General features: G+C 35.9%; 2 protein-coding genes across 3 annotated transcripts; one reads left to right on the top strand and one right to left on the bottom strand.

Moving 5' to 3' along the window:
- The first annotated feature begins 7,408 nt into the window (after positions 1 to 7,408).
- On the top strand, positions 7,409 to 14,129 carry LOC121725340 (protein ANTAGONIST OF LIKE HETEROCHROMATIN PROTEIN 1-like). Its single transcript, XM_042112233.1, has 2 exons — positions 7,409 to 7,929; positions 12,705 to 14,129. Exons 1-2 carry the CDS (start codon positions 7,459 to 7,461, stop codon positions 13,524 to 13,526), a joined length of 1,293 nt encoding a protein of 430 aa, XP_041968167.1. The 5' UTR covers positions 7,409 to 7,458; the 3' UTR covers positions 13,527 to 14,129.
- On the bottom strand, positions 8,080 to 10,779 carry LOC121725339. 2 transcript variants are annotated; one of them, XM_042112231.1, is made up of 2 exons: positions 10,707 to 10,779; positions 8,080 to 10,183 (listed from the first exon to the last, which is right to left on the bottom strand). In XM_042112231.1, the coding sequence occupies exon 2, from the start codon at positions 10,176 to 10,178 to the stop codon at positions 8,307 to 8,309; it is 1,872 nt and encodes a 623-aa protein (XP_041968165.1). In that variant the 5' UTR covers positions 10,179 to 10,183; positions 10,707 to 10,779; the 3' UTR covers positions 8,080 to 8,306. The 2 variants fall into 2 exon arrangements, with proteins under 2 accessions (XP_041968165.1, XP_041968166.1); XM_042112232.1 differs by lacking the exon at positions 10,707 to 10,779 and having other exon boundaries at positions 8,080 to 8,204; positions 8,795 to 10,250.
- Positions 14,130 to 16,270: the final 2,141 nt, after the last annotated feature.

The following is a 16,270-nucleotide window of genomic DNA, read 5'->3' as shown; positions in this document are numbered from 1 at the left end:
ACGGTGTTTCAAGTGCAAGAAGACTGGACACTTTATGAGGGATTGTCCAAAGAATGTCAGTAAGAAGACTCCGAAGTGCAATACGGACAATTCGAAGGCATTGCTTACTGCACTATCAGCGAACATTAATAGTGAATCGTGGTACATCGATAGTGGTGCTTCTGGACATATGTGTTGCGACAAAACTGTGATGAGTAACTTTGTAAACGATGGGAAATTAGAGGTAAAAGTAGCCAATGGTGACAAGTTGTACACGGCTGGACAAGGTTCTATTAAAGTTAGAATGAAAAATGGTAATGTAAAAACAATTAGTAAAGTGCATTATGTACCAAATTTAACAGCGAACTTGTTATCGGTTAGTGCAATGGTAGGAAAAGGATTCAAAGTTATTTTCAGTAGTCAGGGCTGTCATATATATGATGGGGAGGCTGTGGTTGCCTCAGCATCTCACAAAGAGGGTGTATATCGGCTAGATACTGTTGAATCCATTCCCATGAGATGCAATTTGGTAGAAAACTCTACAGGTTTAGGTGGTGTAGCTTATCAGACGGCTGGCCATGATGACATTGCTAATTCCAATACGGCAATGGTGGCAGCTGTGGAGGGCAGTGATCCGACTTCCCAGAAGGTATGGCATCGTCGCTTGGGTCATCTCAACCATAAAAGCATGGAGCTTTTGAACAAAGGTATGGCTACAGGTATTTCTTTTGCTAATAATAATTTATTTCAGCAATGTGAAGTTTGTGTGAAAGGAAAACAGACAAAGAAGTCTTTTCCTAAGAAATCTTTCAATAGAGCCACTGAAATATTAGAGTTGGTTCATACTGATTTATGTGGACCTATGCCTAGTAAATCTTTTAGCTTTTTTCTGACATTCATCGATGATTTTTCTCGGAAAACATTTATATATTTTTTAAAAGGAAAAGATGAAGTGTTTGACAAATTTAAAGAGTGGAAGGCTTTGGTTGAGAACCAAACAAATAAAAAATTAAAAGCAATAAGAAGTGACAATGGAGGTGAATATATTAATTGTAATTTTCAGAACTTCCTGAAAGCGAACGGCATACGGCATCAGACCACAACACCCCACTCACCGCAGCAAAATGGTGTTGCTGAACGGGCCAATAGAAGCATTATGGAGAAGGCGCGTTGTTTGCTACAAGAAGCTGGCCTTGGAAAACAATTCTGGGCTGAAGCTGTCAATACAGCGGTCTATCTCAAAAATCGCTCGCCCACTATTGCAGTGAAAGGGTGTACACCTGAGGAGAAGTGGACTAATAAAAAGGTATGCTTGTCACATTTGCGGATATTTGGTTGCATAGCCTATGCTCATAAGCATATTCGTACAAAGTTGGATCCGAAGGCTGAGAAATTTATATTTGTGGGCTATTGTGAGGAAACAAAGGGCTATAGATTGATCAAAGCTGATAATCCTAGAGAATGTATTAAAGCCCGTGATGTCACATTTTTTGAAAATATTTTTATCAATTCTAATGTGTCAAATGATGATATTACTAGTATCGATTTTGTCCATTCAGTAATGCCATTGTCAAATAGATTGGACAATAATGATAATGATGATCATGAATTGTTACATTCAGAATCATACGCTGACACTCATTCTGATGACACAACAATAAATGAAGGTGAACACAGGATGAGCACGATCACGGTACATGATTCTGAGAGTGACGAGAGTTTTATTTCAAATACTGCTGCGGATGATACTTACGTTCCAGATCCAGACGAGGAGGAAAGTACAACTACAAGTTACAACTACAAGGACGACGAGCCTGATTCGTTTTTATCAGTGTTCCACACTAATGCGAAAAATGAGAATGTTGATGAATGTTTCTCTGTCAAAGAAGCACTGTCTGGACCTGAAGCTGAGAAATGGAAGGAAGCCATGAAAAATGAATATAATTCATTCATTATAAACAAATGCTGGACTCTTACTGAGAGAAATGAGAATCAAAGACCTGTAAAATGTAAATGGGTATTCAGGAAGAAGCGTGGAGTAAACGGCGAACTTTTGAAATACAAAGCACGATTAGTCGCAAAAGGATATACACAGAAAAGAGGTATTGACTATGAAGAGACATTTTCACCCGTTGTAAGATACTCTACACTTCGAACACTGCTCACTGTAGCAGCGGAATACTCTATGGACATAGAGCACCTTGATGTGAAAACAGCATTTTTGAACGGCGACCTTCATGAAACAATTTATATGGAACAACCAGAATGTTTTGTAGTAAAAGGGAAAGAAGAAAAAGTATATAAACTTAATAAGGCCATATGTGGTTTGAAACAAGCGTCAAAAGCTTGGTATGAGAAAATAAATAGAGTTTTGTGTAAAAAATTGAATTTTATGAAATCTTCTTCAGAGCCCTGTGTATTTTATAAACGTAGCAAAGATGAGCTATTAATAATAGCTTTATATGTTGATGACATAATATTCTTTTCAACTCCTAATTCACAAGAAAAGGAGAGAATAAAAGAGAGTCTTAAAAAGGAATTTGAGATAACAGATTTAGGGCCAGCAAGTCACATCTTGGGAATGAGAATCTCGATGTCAGAGAGCAAAATTACTCTTGATCAAACAAATTACATAGAGAACATTCTTAAGAAGTTTGGAATGGAAGATTGCAAGCCAGCATCTACTCCTATGGAAGCAGGCATTAAGCTGGAAAAAGGACAAAAATGTGATATTGAATATGACTACCGAGGCTTAATAGGATCTCTTATGTATGTAGCAGTAGGATCACGACCTGATATTTCACATGCAGTGAGTTATCTGAGCCAGCTTAATGACTGTTACACCGAGGTTCACTGAAGTCTGCAAAGCGGGTCCTCCGTTATCTTAAAGGTACGAAAGATTTACATTTAACTTTTGTCAAAGGTGGTCTATCAATCACTGCTTATGCTGATGCTGATTGGGGCAGGAACGAAGGTGATAGGCGTTCCTATACTGGTTTTGTTTTCAAGGTAGGAAAATCTGTGGTCTCTTGGGAAAGTAGGAAACAGCGTACTGTTGCCTTGTCTAGCGCCGAAGCCGAATATATGTCCCTCTCTGATACATGTAAAGAAGCTTTGTTCCTTCGTAAATTTTTGAATGAACTGTTTAACAAAAATTTTAATGTTGTTATTTTTAATGATAATCAGTCTGCATTAAAATTGTGTAAGAATTCTGTATTTCATGCTAGAACCAAGCATATAGACATAAGGCACCATTTTATACGCGAACATGTTTCTAGTGGTACAATAATAGTTAATTATTTGAATACAAAAGAGATGTTAGCAGATGTACTGACTAAACCTTTGTCTAAAGATAGTCATAATAGATCCGAGTTTCTTAAAAGTCAAGGAATAATACATCAAACTACCAATCCATACACTCCCCAACAAAACGGAGTGTCTGAACGAATGAATCAAACATTAGTACAGAAAGCAAAGTGTTTGTTAATTAATGCAAACTTACCCAAGATGTACTGGGCGGAGTCCATTCACACTGCTACTTATCTTATCAACAGGACACCAACAAGGTCACTGAACTACAAGACTCCACAAGAAATTTGGACAGGAAGGAAACCAAATTTACAACTCCTAAGGGTGTTTGGCTGTGAAGCCATGATACATCTTCCCAAAGAGAAAAGAAGAAAGTGGGACCCCATGGCACAAAAAGCTATATTTATTGGATACTGTGAGTATACAAAAGGTTACAGATTTTTATTACCAGGATCCAGAACTGTAATAAAAAGTAAAGATGCTGTTTTTCTAGAATCAACAATTAATAGAAATTATGTTCCGGTGGATTTGACAATAGACAGTTCTACATGTGATTCATCATCTGAAACAAATGACGGGCAATCACCTGAAGTCTCTGAAGCGATTGATTCGCTACAATCCACAAACACAGATTGTTTCACTGAAACAGATGATTCTACAAGTGATTACTCACCAAATGAAAAGTTTATAACACCATCTCCGAAAAATATTACTTTCAGACCTAGAAACAAAAATGTTATTTCAAAACTTGATTATGGACAAAGTTACTTGTGTTCTAATGAATATGTTACTGTTCCATTCAATTTTAATGAAGCAATTGCTTCCCAAGATTCTGAAAAATGGAAAATATCAATTGAAAAAGAACTTCAAGCTCACCATTGTAATGGAACTTGGACAATGATAGAAAAGCCCCCGAATGCCAAGCTGATTGGATGCAAATGGGTTTTCCGCATAAAAGATGATCCTACAGGTCCTATATACAAAGCTCGTCTGTGTGCAAAGGGTTATGCTCAACAGAAAGGAATTGATTATGAGGAAACCTTTTCACCGACAGTAAGATACGATTCCATTCGATTATTAATATCTATTGCAGCTCAAGAAAAATTTGAAATTATCCAATTTGATGTCACCACTGCCTTCTTGTATGGACAACTGAATGAATATATACTGATGGAGCCACCTGAGGGACTGGACTGCGAGCCAAACAAGGTATGTAAACTTATTAAATCCTTGTACGGACTAAAGCAATCGCCCAGGTGTTGGAATCAGAAATTTGACTCAGCCCTTAAGAAATTTGGATTTGAGAAATGTAACGCAGATCAATGTGTGTATATTGCACAAATAAAAGGACTCACTTGTTATCTATGTCTGTATGTAGATGACGGGCTATTAATATGTAGAGATAAATCAGTGATAATGGAAGTGATTAATGATCTTCAATCTAATTTTGATCTAAAAGTAAATCCTCATTTAAGAAATTTCATTGGTATGCAAATTGAGAGACATGAAAAAGGAATTTTTATTCATCAAACAAATTATATCAACAGTTTACTAAAGAAATTTAATATGCAAAATGCTAATTCCAATAGTATTCCTGCTGATCCGCATGTAAAACTCCAGAAGGCGGAAGACAGACCTAAAAAGGATTATCCGTATCGAGAAGCAGTTGGATCTCTGATACATGCAGCAACAGTAAGCCGACCCGATCTCATGTTTGCAGTGAGTCAGGTAAGCCGATACTTACACTCATATGATAACTCGCACTGGAATGCTGTAATGAAAATATTTAAATATCTTAAAGACACAAAGGATTATGGATTGAATTATAAATCTGATGCAGAGTATACAGAATTAATTGGATATAGCGATGCTGATTTTGCTAATGATATAGAGACAAGGAGATCCATAACCGGCTATGTCTTTATGAAAAACGAAGCAGCTGTCACTTGGTCAACACAACGGCAACAAACTGTGGCATTGTCGACCACCGAATCCGAATTTATGGCCTTGTGTGCAGCGACCAAAGAGGCTATTTGGCTAAGACAGTTACTTAGTGATATTTCAGAATTTAAACAGAACTCTGTGTGTATCAATATTGACAATCAGAGTGCTATTAGTGTGGTTAAAAATAGTGAATTTCATAAAAGGTGCAAACATATAGATATTAAGTATAATTTTGTTAAAGAGAAGTACCATGACAAAATAATAAGTTTAAACTATGTACACAGTTCAAATCAATATGCTGATATTTTTACCAAAGCTTTGCCTAAAGATAAATTTAAATATATGAGACATAAAATTGGTTTGTTAAAGTTGGTAAGTTAAGAAAAACTTTCCTAATATGTCTGTTAAGTTTATTTTTGTTTATAATAAGTTTGTTGTAACTTGTAACTGTCTTGAAATTGTTAAAATAGAAGGCTCGAATTTGGGAGGAGTGTTAAAGTAAAATGTCAATTATATTTTTAAAATCCCGCGCCTTCTTTATATGCTTCATGGTAATTATTAATCTATGATCATAACTTGTAACTTATCTGTGACTTTACTCTATGATTACATTTCCTGTGTGCTTCCCACAAAAACGCTCTCTCTGTGTCCGCCACACTTTTTTGTCAAGTTCATTAGACGCTAAGTTATGCTAAATAAATGTTAAATAAATCTCTCCGTGTTTTTGTCCACATGTTAACATATTGTATAACTGACATTGTATACATAATATGTTTCGTTATTTTGTAAGCAATACTAAGAATGTTTAGAATGTTTTGGTTTAAGGGCCAGTGTTGAATCTGTAAACACAACTCATTCTGTCAATGTCAGTTGTGAACGTCACTAATGTCATTTGATTTTGACATCTGTCCTTTTCTGTTTCCGACACCATTGCGATTGTAGTGCTTAACCTTTTTATCTAAATAAATCCGTGTTCATCTTCCAAGTTTGTTTCTCTTATGCGCATAATCCTTCATTTATATGATACACATATTTAATAAACATCCATGACCCAGAAACATTGAAAAACTTTTTGTTCCGTCGGTGGGATTCAAACCCACGACCCCCGGCTTGAGCGCTGACCAAGCCCTCAACCACTGAGCCACAGAGGTTGTCTGGATATGGACGATTGTGACATTTTTTCGTAAAATATGGACTTTCTCTTGAAATATGGCAAAATATGGAAAATAAAACTTGGATTTTCACAGTCTAAACGTGATAATTCATGTAAAAACACATTCTAGGCCGAAAATCACGTAAAATAAAAATAAGTATTTACATATAAATCCGGGCCCTTGTAATTACCTTTCCTGCCGTTTTATTGATATATCCACTCAAAATTCATCTTTACCTCCGATGCGAGTTTACATAGGCCTTCCCAAGGATCTCCTCTCAGTCCTACCCTGTACAAAATTTACTCCTATGATTTGGATTTGCTGGTTTTAAGTATCTGTTAGATCCTTCAATATGCGGACGACATAGCAATTTACATTTCCTGAAAGGATATTATGGAGTGTATAACTCGCCTTAAGTCAGCCATTAGATATCTCATGGAATGGATGGACCGACATGGCTTATCAATTTCTATCCCAAAAAGTTCAGTAGTTGTTTTCTCCCGGGCCAGAACAATACCCAATATCTGTATTCAATACAAGGATCAAGTTTTTCCGGTTAAGGATAGGGTCAGGTTTCTAGGTGTTATTTTAGACTCCAAAATGATGGGACTTACCAAAATCAACACACAGCACAAAAGTGCGAAAAAAATATAAACATTCAGACGACCCCTATGGCTCAGTTGGTGGGATGTTGGTAGCTCAAGCCAGGGGTCGCGGGATCGAATCCCGCCGACGGAACAAAAAGTTTTCAAAGTTCCTGGGTCATGGATGTGTATTAAATATGTGTATCATATTATAATAAAAATCTTAAATATATGTATGATATAAAAGTATTAAATATATTTCCGTTGTCTGTTACCCGTAACACAAGTCCTGCAGGTACCACGGGGCCAGACTGGCGTGATGTGAAGCGTCCATAGATATTATAGATATATATAAATAATTTTGCGGTCCTTAAGTGGAGTATGGTGGGGCTCTCATCCATACACCCAGAGGCTTATGTATAATGAATGCCCTTAAGCCCCGTATTCATGGTAAACATTTGTTTAGCAACAGTTGATCAACATTGTTGATGATGCTGCTGGAAACATTGTTTAAATCAATATTGGCTGTCCACACGCCAGTCTGCGTTAAAATGTTGCCCGAGGAAGTAGTGTTGTTGTGTTCTTTGTATCTGATGTATAGAATTTCTAATAAAAAAAAGAGAAAAAGATGGTGGATTCGAAACTATCTTCTGCAAAGAGAAAATTTGATGAGTGACCTCAGAATGACAGATGGATCATTTATTAACTTTACGAGAATGTCGAAAAGAGATTTCGAACATCTTCTGGAAATCATTGGTCCGTCAATAGTCAAAAGGGAAACAAATATTCGTCAGCCAGTTTCACCTCAAACGAGGCTGGCTATTACATTACGATATCTTGCAACTGGAGATTCATACAGTTCTCTTTCATATACATTCAGAGTATCAAAACAATTGATCAGTAAAATAATACCACATGTATGTCAAGAACTAATTAACTCACTATCAGGATATGTCAAGGTAGGTACCAAAACACTATTTGTGTAATGAAGTATTTTAATTATAAAAAAAATACAAAAAGACAGTATATGCTATTGTGTTGATTCATCACTGAGATAGTTAACTAAGTTTAGTATAGCCGAATCTTCTATTTCGTCTTGTGTGTTTAAAGTCTGGTGGGTAAAAACCGGGTGTTTTGGGTTTATTGGGTTTAAACCCCATAAAGACCCAAATTTTTGGGTGTTTATGATTTTGTACTTCATCATCGTCATCTCAGCCGCAAGACGTCCACTATACTGGACATAGACAATATTATTATGCAGCCTACAGAATAAAAAACTTTTAATTTGATTTTGAGTTTATTAAGAAAGAGATGAAAGTAAAATGTAAAACTACAGTCAATCACTGTCAGATTCAGAGTTATTACAAGCGATGAATTGTATAGGTTCGATAGGCTCTATTTCGTCTAAACTGTTATGTTCATTTACTTGCTCAATGAAAGCTTCTAAGGTATTTTCTTCATTAAACTGAATGTCCTCGCATTCAGCTTTATGTTTAAGATTCCAGTTATAACAAATGAATGAAATTTTTTCAGTTCTTTCAGTTGTAAGTCGATTTCTTTTGTTATTATGTATGTAGCCTTGGATACTAAAGGAACGCTCAGTGGCTGCCGAAGTACAGGGAGCTGATAGAATACGAATCGCTACTTTGCTTAACTCAGTGGAACCACAAATACCTTTCCACCATATTAGGGGCTCAATGCTATCTAATGAGCTCCATACAAATCCTCTGGCCCAAAAGTTTTCTTTAGCTTTATAACACGCCAAATCTGCCATTACATTTGACAAACTTAAGTGTTGGCTTAAATTGTAGATAAACTCCATACCCTTAAGTTCTTCCTCTTGAGTAAGTTCGACTCCTAGAGTCCTGGGGTCTAGAATATATGCTGCAAAATGTATTGGCCTCATTGCCATATTGCATCTTGAAGATACTGATGTTAGAATCTGCTGTTTGCTTTCTTCGCTCAATGTCGAAATCTCATTTAATGCAAAACGTATCTTAGCTTGTACATCTCTAAATGTAATGTATGTGCGATGCAAACGATTCTGGTCGCTCTCTAAGTAAAATATGCTTTCAGTGACTGGTTCCAAAATACTTATACATTCCCCTGTCTTCGTCCAGAAATCATCACTTAGAATTAAATCTTTAATATCTCTTGAAATTACCACATCTTCTTTAACTGTTAATATTTGCAAAGCTATCTTATTTGCTTTCAAACTTTTTAACGAAGTAACATGACTTCCCCATCTTGTAGCACAAGGCAATTTTAGTGTTTGTGTAGAATCTTCACCCTGCCTTGATTTTATCAACAAGGAACTTAATCGTTGACTCCTTTTAACAGTTTTTATTATATTTATGGCTTGCATAATAAACACAGTTACTTCTTGTATCTTTACAATATCTTGGCACAACAAGTTAAGGATATGTGCACAGCAACCGAGAGGAACAACATGTGGATATTTGAGTTTTGTTAATTCGAATGCCTTTTGTATATTTCTAGCGTTATCGCCAATAAGTACAAGAAACTTATTTGCTCCATATACTTTCATTACTTTTTCAACTTCTTGGCTAAGGTATTCACTAGTGTGAGGATTACTTTCTGTATTCAAACTTTTAACGTATGCAGGTTGAGGTTTTGATATAAGAAAGTTTATTATTCCTTCATTTCTTAAATTAGACCAGCCATCGCACTGAAGGTGTAAGTAACTACAAGCATTTAGTTCCTCATTTAACTCAAAACGCATTTCTCTATATATTTTATCTAAGTATTTTGTCGCTAAAGCTTTACGTGAAGGTATTTTAAATTTTGGTTGCAATTTTTCGAAAAATTGTATCCATAAAGGATGTTGCACCATCGATAGTGGCGTCCCTGTTACAAATATAGCTCTCGCTAATTCTGTTTTTATATGATCATCGGTGTCTTGAAACTCAGCATTTATTGTAGTGTTAGCAGACGACGAGGGGCTTATAAAAGAATCATTTGTCTCTATCTCTGACAGTCCAGACATTTTGGTTTTGGACGAGCTATCTTTTATAAGTTTCATAGAGTCTTTTAATGTTTCTGGAGATTTTGGACAAGTGATAAGATGTTGAAGCATTTTGGCAGCATTACTGAATTTGTAGACCTTATTACAAAGCTTGCAAGAAACAGACTTGTTTGGTAAAGTACGGTAGTGCTCCCATATGCGTAAATCTTTAGGTCTCCCCATTGAACCTAAAAAAATGAACGATGATTAGTTGGTCTGACGAAAATTCAACAATAGAGTGCCTATTTTTTTACAATGATTATTTCTTGTTATTTACAATAAATTTTTAAAAAAAAATTAAAATAAATACAAAAAACCTTTGTAAAGTTACATCTCCTCGGAGGATTAAACGCAGACGCTAGTTTATTATCGTATTGTTCTGTATTTTTCTCAGCAACTTCTTTAATTCGATTAGGTACTTACGCATATTATGTTAAAAATAAATATCTAGTACACATCTTAGGCTATCCACCATTATTATCCAAAGACGACTCTCAGCTAACTATGCACTATCATCCAAAATAAACGTGTATGGAAAATTTTATCCCAGTCGGTTGAGGATTGAGGATAATTGCATCAACATACGAACATACCTACATACTTTTATTTACATAACGCAAGCTAAATAAAAGCTTGTAATAATACATCTAATTTTAAGTTAAAATTGTTAAGTGATCATGATATAATTGTATCATTCAAAAATCCACTTACCTTTAATTATTTCTTGTTAAGTATAAATATTATTTCAAATCTGCTCCCTTAATATGCACTTTTTTACTGCTTTTCCTACCTAACACGTTACCAGGAAGTCACGTTATCAGAGTCAGAGTAATAGTGAACACGTTTGACAGTGATTGTCGTCGCCTCATATTCAGCGTCGACGAATAGGGGAATCCCCAGTCATAATGTATTGCATGCGTGGCGGTCTTACTTCAAATCCATAAACAAAGAGATAATTACAGAACTCGATACTAGATGGCGCTGTTTTTGTTTGAAGAAAGTTTGCGGGCTAAAATACATAGAATTTCATCAATGACTTCCACAAAGAACAACATTTCTGTTTTTTCTAAGTCCGTATCTCTTCCGTATATTTCATAAGATATAAGCTTGGGCTACATTGTTATGCAACGTGATTTTGTCGCTGTCTTGCTAGCAGGGTTGACAGATATACGATTTAAATCGTACTCATACTATTATTTGTCTATTTTTTAATGTACGATCGTAAAGATTATGATCGTAATTCGCACAAAAACATACGACTTTTTGGTTACCTGGCAACATTTTTATTATGAAACGAACATGCTCACATCATCAGTCACATGCAACAATTTATTGGGGATTTCCCCTTCACATCTGGCAGTCCTGCTTGCTAGAATATAGGTAAGTCAGCCACAGTTACTGACGATCGATATTTAAAGGGTATTGTTTTTGTGCTAAATATTTCATAAAAACGTTATTTAATACTTTGTGGATTATTAATTTAGTTGATAATCACTGGAAGTAAAATGGATGCTAATTTGAGAGATCAAGATCTTCGTATAAAACAGTTATTAAAAGAAAATCTACGTAAGTACTCTTTTTATACCTAGGTAGTTAAGGTATAATAAACACAAAAGGTACTTAGATCGCGTGAGTTCGAAGCATTTATTCTAATAAATTTAATTTAAAATTGTAGAAAGAAAAAAATGTCTGCCAAGCCGTAGCCGAAGCCGATCTCCAAATATATTTGGCGATAGTGAGACCCAGTGTCCAGATGATTTACCCAGCGTCGTCGCAACAAAGAAAAAAAACGAGGATAAAGTAAAAGAAAATTTACTGAAAGAAGAAACAAACTGTTCTAAATGCTTAATTTATGGAGAAGAGGATAAAAGAAATGAGTATTTCGGACTGTTAGTGGCTCAAGAATTTAAATATATACGGCCATGTGTGCGAACGAGGTGTTATGAAGAAATTTTAAAGTATCTACGGGAAGCAAAAGGCCAACATGTTGATCAACTGCAACATGAAAACACTGAAAATTAATTACTTTCATTTTATTATATATAGATTTTTAAAATTTCCTGAAATATTATTAGTTAACGTTTTATTTAATATTGTAGAATTCATCAATACAATTTATAAAAATAATTTATTGGTATTACTTACATATTTTCAAAAAAATACGTAAAAACCTATTTTTTTGGGTGATTATGGGAGTTTATGGGTGTTTATTGGGTTTTTACCAAAGCACCGGGTTTAAACCCGGTGCTTTGCCCATCTGTAGTTGCATCTAGTCTACTGGTTTCCTGTCTCTCAATTTCCTGGACATTATTTGGTGTTGATGATGGATGAGAAGATGCCGTTTGATATCCATAAGAAATATATCGTCCCATTTTTAACTCATACAGGATATTATTAATATGGTACTGTGCCTGGGTCACGGCTCGGTCATCTTTAACACTTCTTAATTCAGCAGCAATATATTCACCATAAATATCAAATGAATCCTTCTTCTCCTTTTCATCCATCTTTTTTTTCGCACTTTTCAAAACCTCAAATACTTCACTTAATTCATCTGTCTTATTTCTTTTCCTCAAAGATGTAGATGTTGTAACATTCGATGTGGGCCTTGGTGATTGAGATGGCTCTAACTCCATATTACTTTCATGTGCATTGTTTTTATCCACCTGTAAATTATCATCTTATTATTATTTTTTTTATATTTTGTAGGTTCCAAGTTCGGAGCAGGAATGGAAACAAATAAGTCGCGAATTCGAAATACGATGGAATTTTCCACATTGCATTGGAGCCATTGATGGGAAACACGTTTTGATTGTGGCGCCAAATAATTCTGGAAGTGAATACTACAATTACAAAAATCAGTTCAGCATAGTACTTCTGGCAATTGCAGATGGCAATTATAACTTTATATACGCAAATTGTGGAGCTAAAGGTCGATCATCCGACAGTGGAATATTTCAGAAAACACCGTTTTATAATGCATTGTTAGAAAACTCACTTAAACTGCCACGTCCTGAACCAATAACCCAAGGCGGACCAAAAATGCCATTTATCATTGTAGGTGACAGTGCTTTCGCGCTAACGGAGAACATCATGAAACCATATCCTGGCATTCATGAACATGGGAACAAAAAACGTATATTTAATTACAGACTATCAAGAGCTAGGAGGATTATAGAAAATGTTTTTGGCATTTTATGTGTGGTGTTCCGTGTATTCACTAAACCTATTCCGTTAAAACCAGCCAATTGTGAACTCGTGGTAATAGCTTGTGTATATTTACATAACTTCTTAAGACGTAACTCAGTTTCCAGATCAATATATACACCTCCACAAACTTTTGATTTTGAAGACTCTGAAGGTAACCTATTAGAAGGTTCATGGCGAAGGGAACTAGGTTCGCTTCCTATGACCGATTTGCAAAGATGGGGCAGACCTGCATCACAATCAGCTTTTTGTATTAGAGAACAGTTTGCCGATTACTTTATAAGTCCAGAGGGAAGTGTTCCATGGCAAAATAATATAGCGTAAATTGAAATAATTTTACAAACAATAAATAGTACAGTAAAAATTATATACAAAAACAACTTACTGTTTTATTCATAGTATCCGTTTCACCTGAAGTGGTTGCACCACATAACAAAAATTCCAATGGCTCGTAATAAATCCATTTGCATTTTTCTATTGCGCCGCTGCCTGTAGTTTTCATAGCCGACAACTTTTTTTTCTCTCTAGTAAATTGAGTACGCAGTACATGTATTTTAGTTTCCACGTCTTTTTTGGATATATTTAGGGCTTGAGAAATTTCATCGAATGCATCGTTCTTTTTGTTTTTATCTTTGTATTCTTTTAAAGAAGAATCCCATAGTAATGATTTTGATTGAAATAATTCTATTAATTGCATTATTTTATCATTGCTCCACACTACTGCCATGTTTATAAACTGTTGCAAACACGTCCACACACGTCAACATTTGATGCTAAACTGATGTTTACGCTCATCGAGCGAGAGCTTGTCAACATGCTGTTATCAACTCTGCAACACACAGTGTTGCCAGCAACATGTTGACAGCAACTCCGCAACACGTTGATTCAACTTTGTTGCTAAACAAATGTTTACCATGAATACGGGGCTTTATTCGTAGACATCTTGATTATGGGTATTTTTTACTTGAGCCCTGCAATAAGCTTCCTTTAAAAAACCTAGATAAGATACAGGCCAAGTCATTGAGGATTATTGGGGCTATGAAGTCAACACCAATTAACGCACTTCAGGTTGAATGTGTTGACCCTCCACTTCACATCTGGATGTGAAGTGGAGGTAATATTTATCAGACCGGTTTCTATTTAAAATTTTCCATCCTTCTTATCACCCGCTAATTGGCAAACTTCACACTCTGTCCCATCTTGTTGCACAAACACACAAACCGGTTGCACAGCGGTACCACACATCAGCGATACATTGCGCTCGGACCGTAGGCCCTGCACGTCAGCTGATTTGTTTACGCTCGCCGACGGATGCAAAATAGTCGACGTAGATACAGCTTTACCTACGCTATCGCTGTTATTATTATAAAGTAATGTATTATGATTATTTTTACATATATTATACATGGGCCGTACGAACACTCGCTTATTGAGTGACTATTAGAACGAATACAATTTTGACAAAGTCCTTTATTTTTCACAACGATATTCCTATCTTGCACAGACAAATTTAAAAATGTTGGACATGAATATAAAATAATGATCTCCACCGCGCACTGAACACAATTAAGGGTCCCACACACTTACAGTCCGCCTGCAGTCTCTGGTCCTAACAGGCGGCCTGCCGTCCAAGGTCTGCATAGCTCACTCACTGTAGCGATTATTGCCTGCCGGCAATGGTCGAACGACGGCCCTGAGTCTACACACTAGCAGGCAGCAGTCGACAGTTTCACACCGCAATGTCGCGTGCCGGCAATCGTTCGCCCTTCGCAAAAATCACCTACACACTAGCAGACGGCAGTCGGCAGTTCGTTTACAGTTGCGCGTAGTTGTCGACAGTTTTGAAATCGTATCAGCTCATAAAGTGATAATGAAAAAAAAACGATGTGCTATTTTAATACTTCATTTATTATCATCATCAGAAAGAAGATATTGGATGAAGAATTGGCTGCGTGGAAGAGAATCAAGATCTCATATGACGTTAGTACGTGAACTGAGGCAATCGCATCAGGAAGATCTATTTAATTACTTGCGAATGTCTTCAGAGACCTTTAACATGTTATTGACCATGGTTAAACCATACATCAGTAAAATGAATACAAAAATGCGTCAGTCTATAAACGCAGAAGAGAGATTAATAACAACCTTACGGTTTTTGGCAACAGGACAAAGCTTTGAGGATTTAAAATTTCCTACAAGAATTTCACCTCAATCCCTGGGTGTAATTATCCCGGAAACATCGAAATATATTTGTTTAGTGCTAAAGGATTGTATAAAGGTAAGAAAACAACATTAAAAATTGTTAATCACTTTATTGACAAAAAAAATACAGCAATATTTATTGCTGGTTTTTAAAAAGTACATACTGCGTTAAATCATCAGTGTCATTACGTACATTGTAATGCTCATTAATCATAATCGTCTCGGAAGTTCCAACATCCACAGGAGATACTTGTAATATTGACTGAGACAAAGATGGGTTTATTGGTTGACGCTGTAAAATAGTTTCAGTAGATGTTGAAGGCACCTGTGTTAAAAACGAAGAACGTGTAAATTGCGACTGTGTGGGCACAAGACCAGAAAGACTAGTTTCTTCTTGCAGCCTATGTTTCATTCCGTATAATAGTACTTTATTAATCAATAATTCTGCATATAACCTTTGCTCTTCGTTCATACGTCGCAACTTACACGCTACATTCAGTCCTATGCCATCATACTCATCGTCATCCTTTAAGGCTTTATAAGCTTCATTAAGTAATACACTTTTCCTTTTATTTGCTGACGAATTTGTGGATAACACTGTAGGCGTCGACTGTCGTGATTGTAAGGAAGGCTGCGGCGAGTTTGGCGGCAGCAGCGATTGTGATGATGATGAAGTAGACGGCGATGGCATTTGTGTATAATCTTCGCAAACCTGAAAAATAGTAATAGTTTGTTTTTATGTTCTTTTTTCAGTTACCATCGTCTATCGAAGAATGGCAAGAGATTGCAAGAGGTTATGAAAGTCGATGGCATTTTCCTAATTGTGGAGGTGCTATTGATGGTAAGCACATCAGAATTCGAAAACC

Source organism: Aricia agestis, chromosome 3, assembly GCF_905147365.1.
Source record: "Aricia agestis chromosome 3, ilAriAges1.1, whole genome shotgun sequence".
In the NCBI taxonomy this organism is placed as follows: domain Eukaryota; kingdom Metazoa; phylum Arthropoda; class Insecta; order Lepidoptera; family Lycaenidae; genus Aricia; species Aricia agestis.
The sequence above is the reverse complement of the archived record's forward strand: the minus strand, read 5'-3'. Positions and strand labels throughout refer to the sequence as shown.

Bases quoted from the DNA above. Each gene is read 5' to 3' on its own strand.
- LOC121725340 (XM_042112233.1), top strand. From the start codon at position 7,459: ATGATGCTGCTGGAAACATTGTTTAAATCAATATTGGCTGTCCACACG. The intron at 7,930-12,704 runs GTAGGTACCAAA...TATATTTTGTAG, and splicing joins CACTATCAGGATATGTCAAG to GTTCCAAGTTCGGAGCAGGA.
- LOC121725339 (XM_042112231.1), bottom strand. From the start codon at position 10,178: ATGGGGAGACCTAAAGATTTACGCATATGGGAGCACTACCGTACTTTA.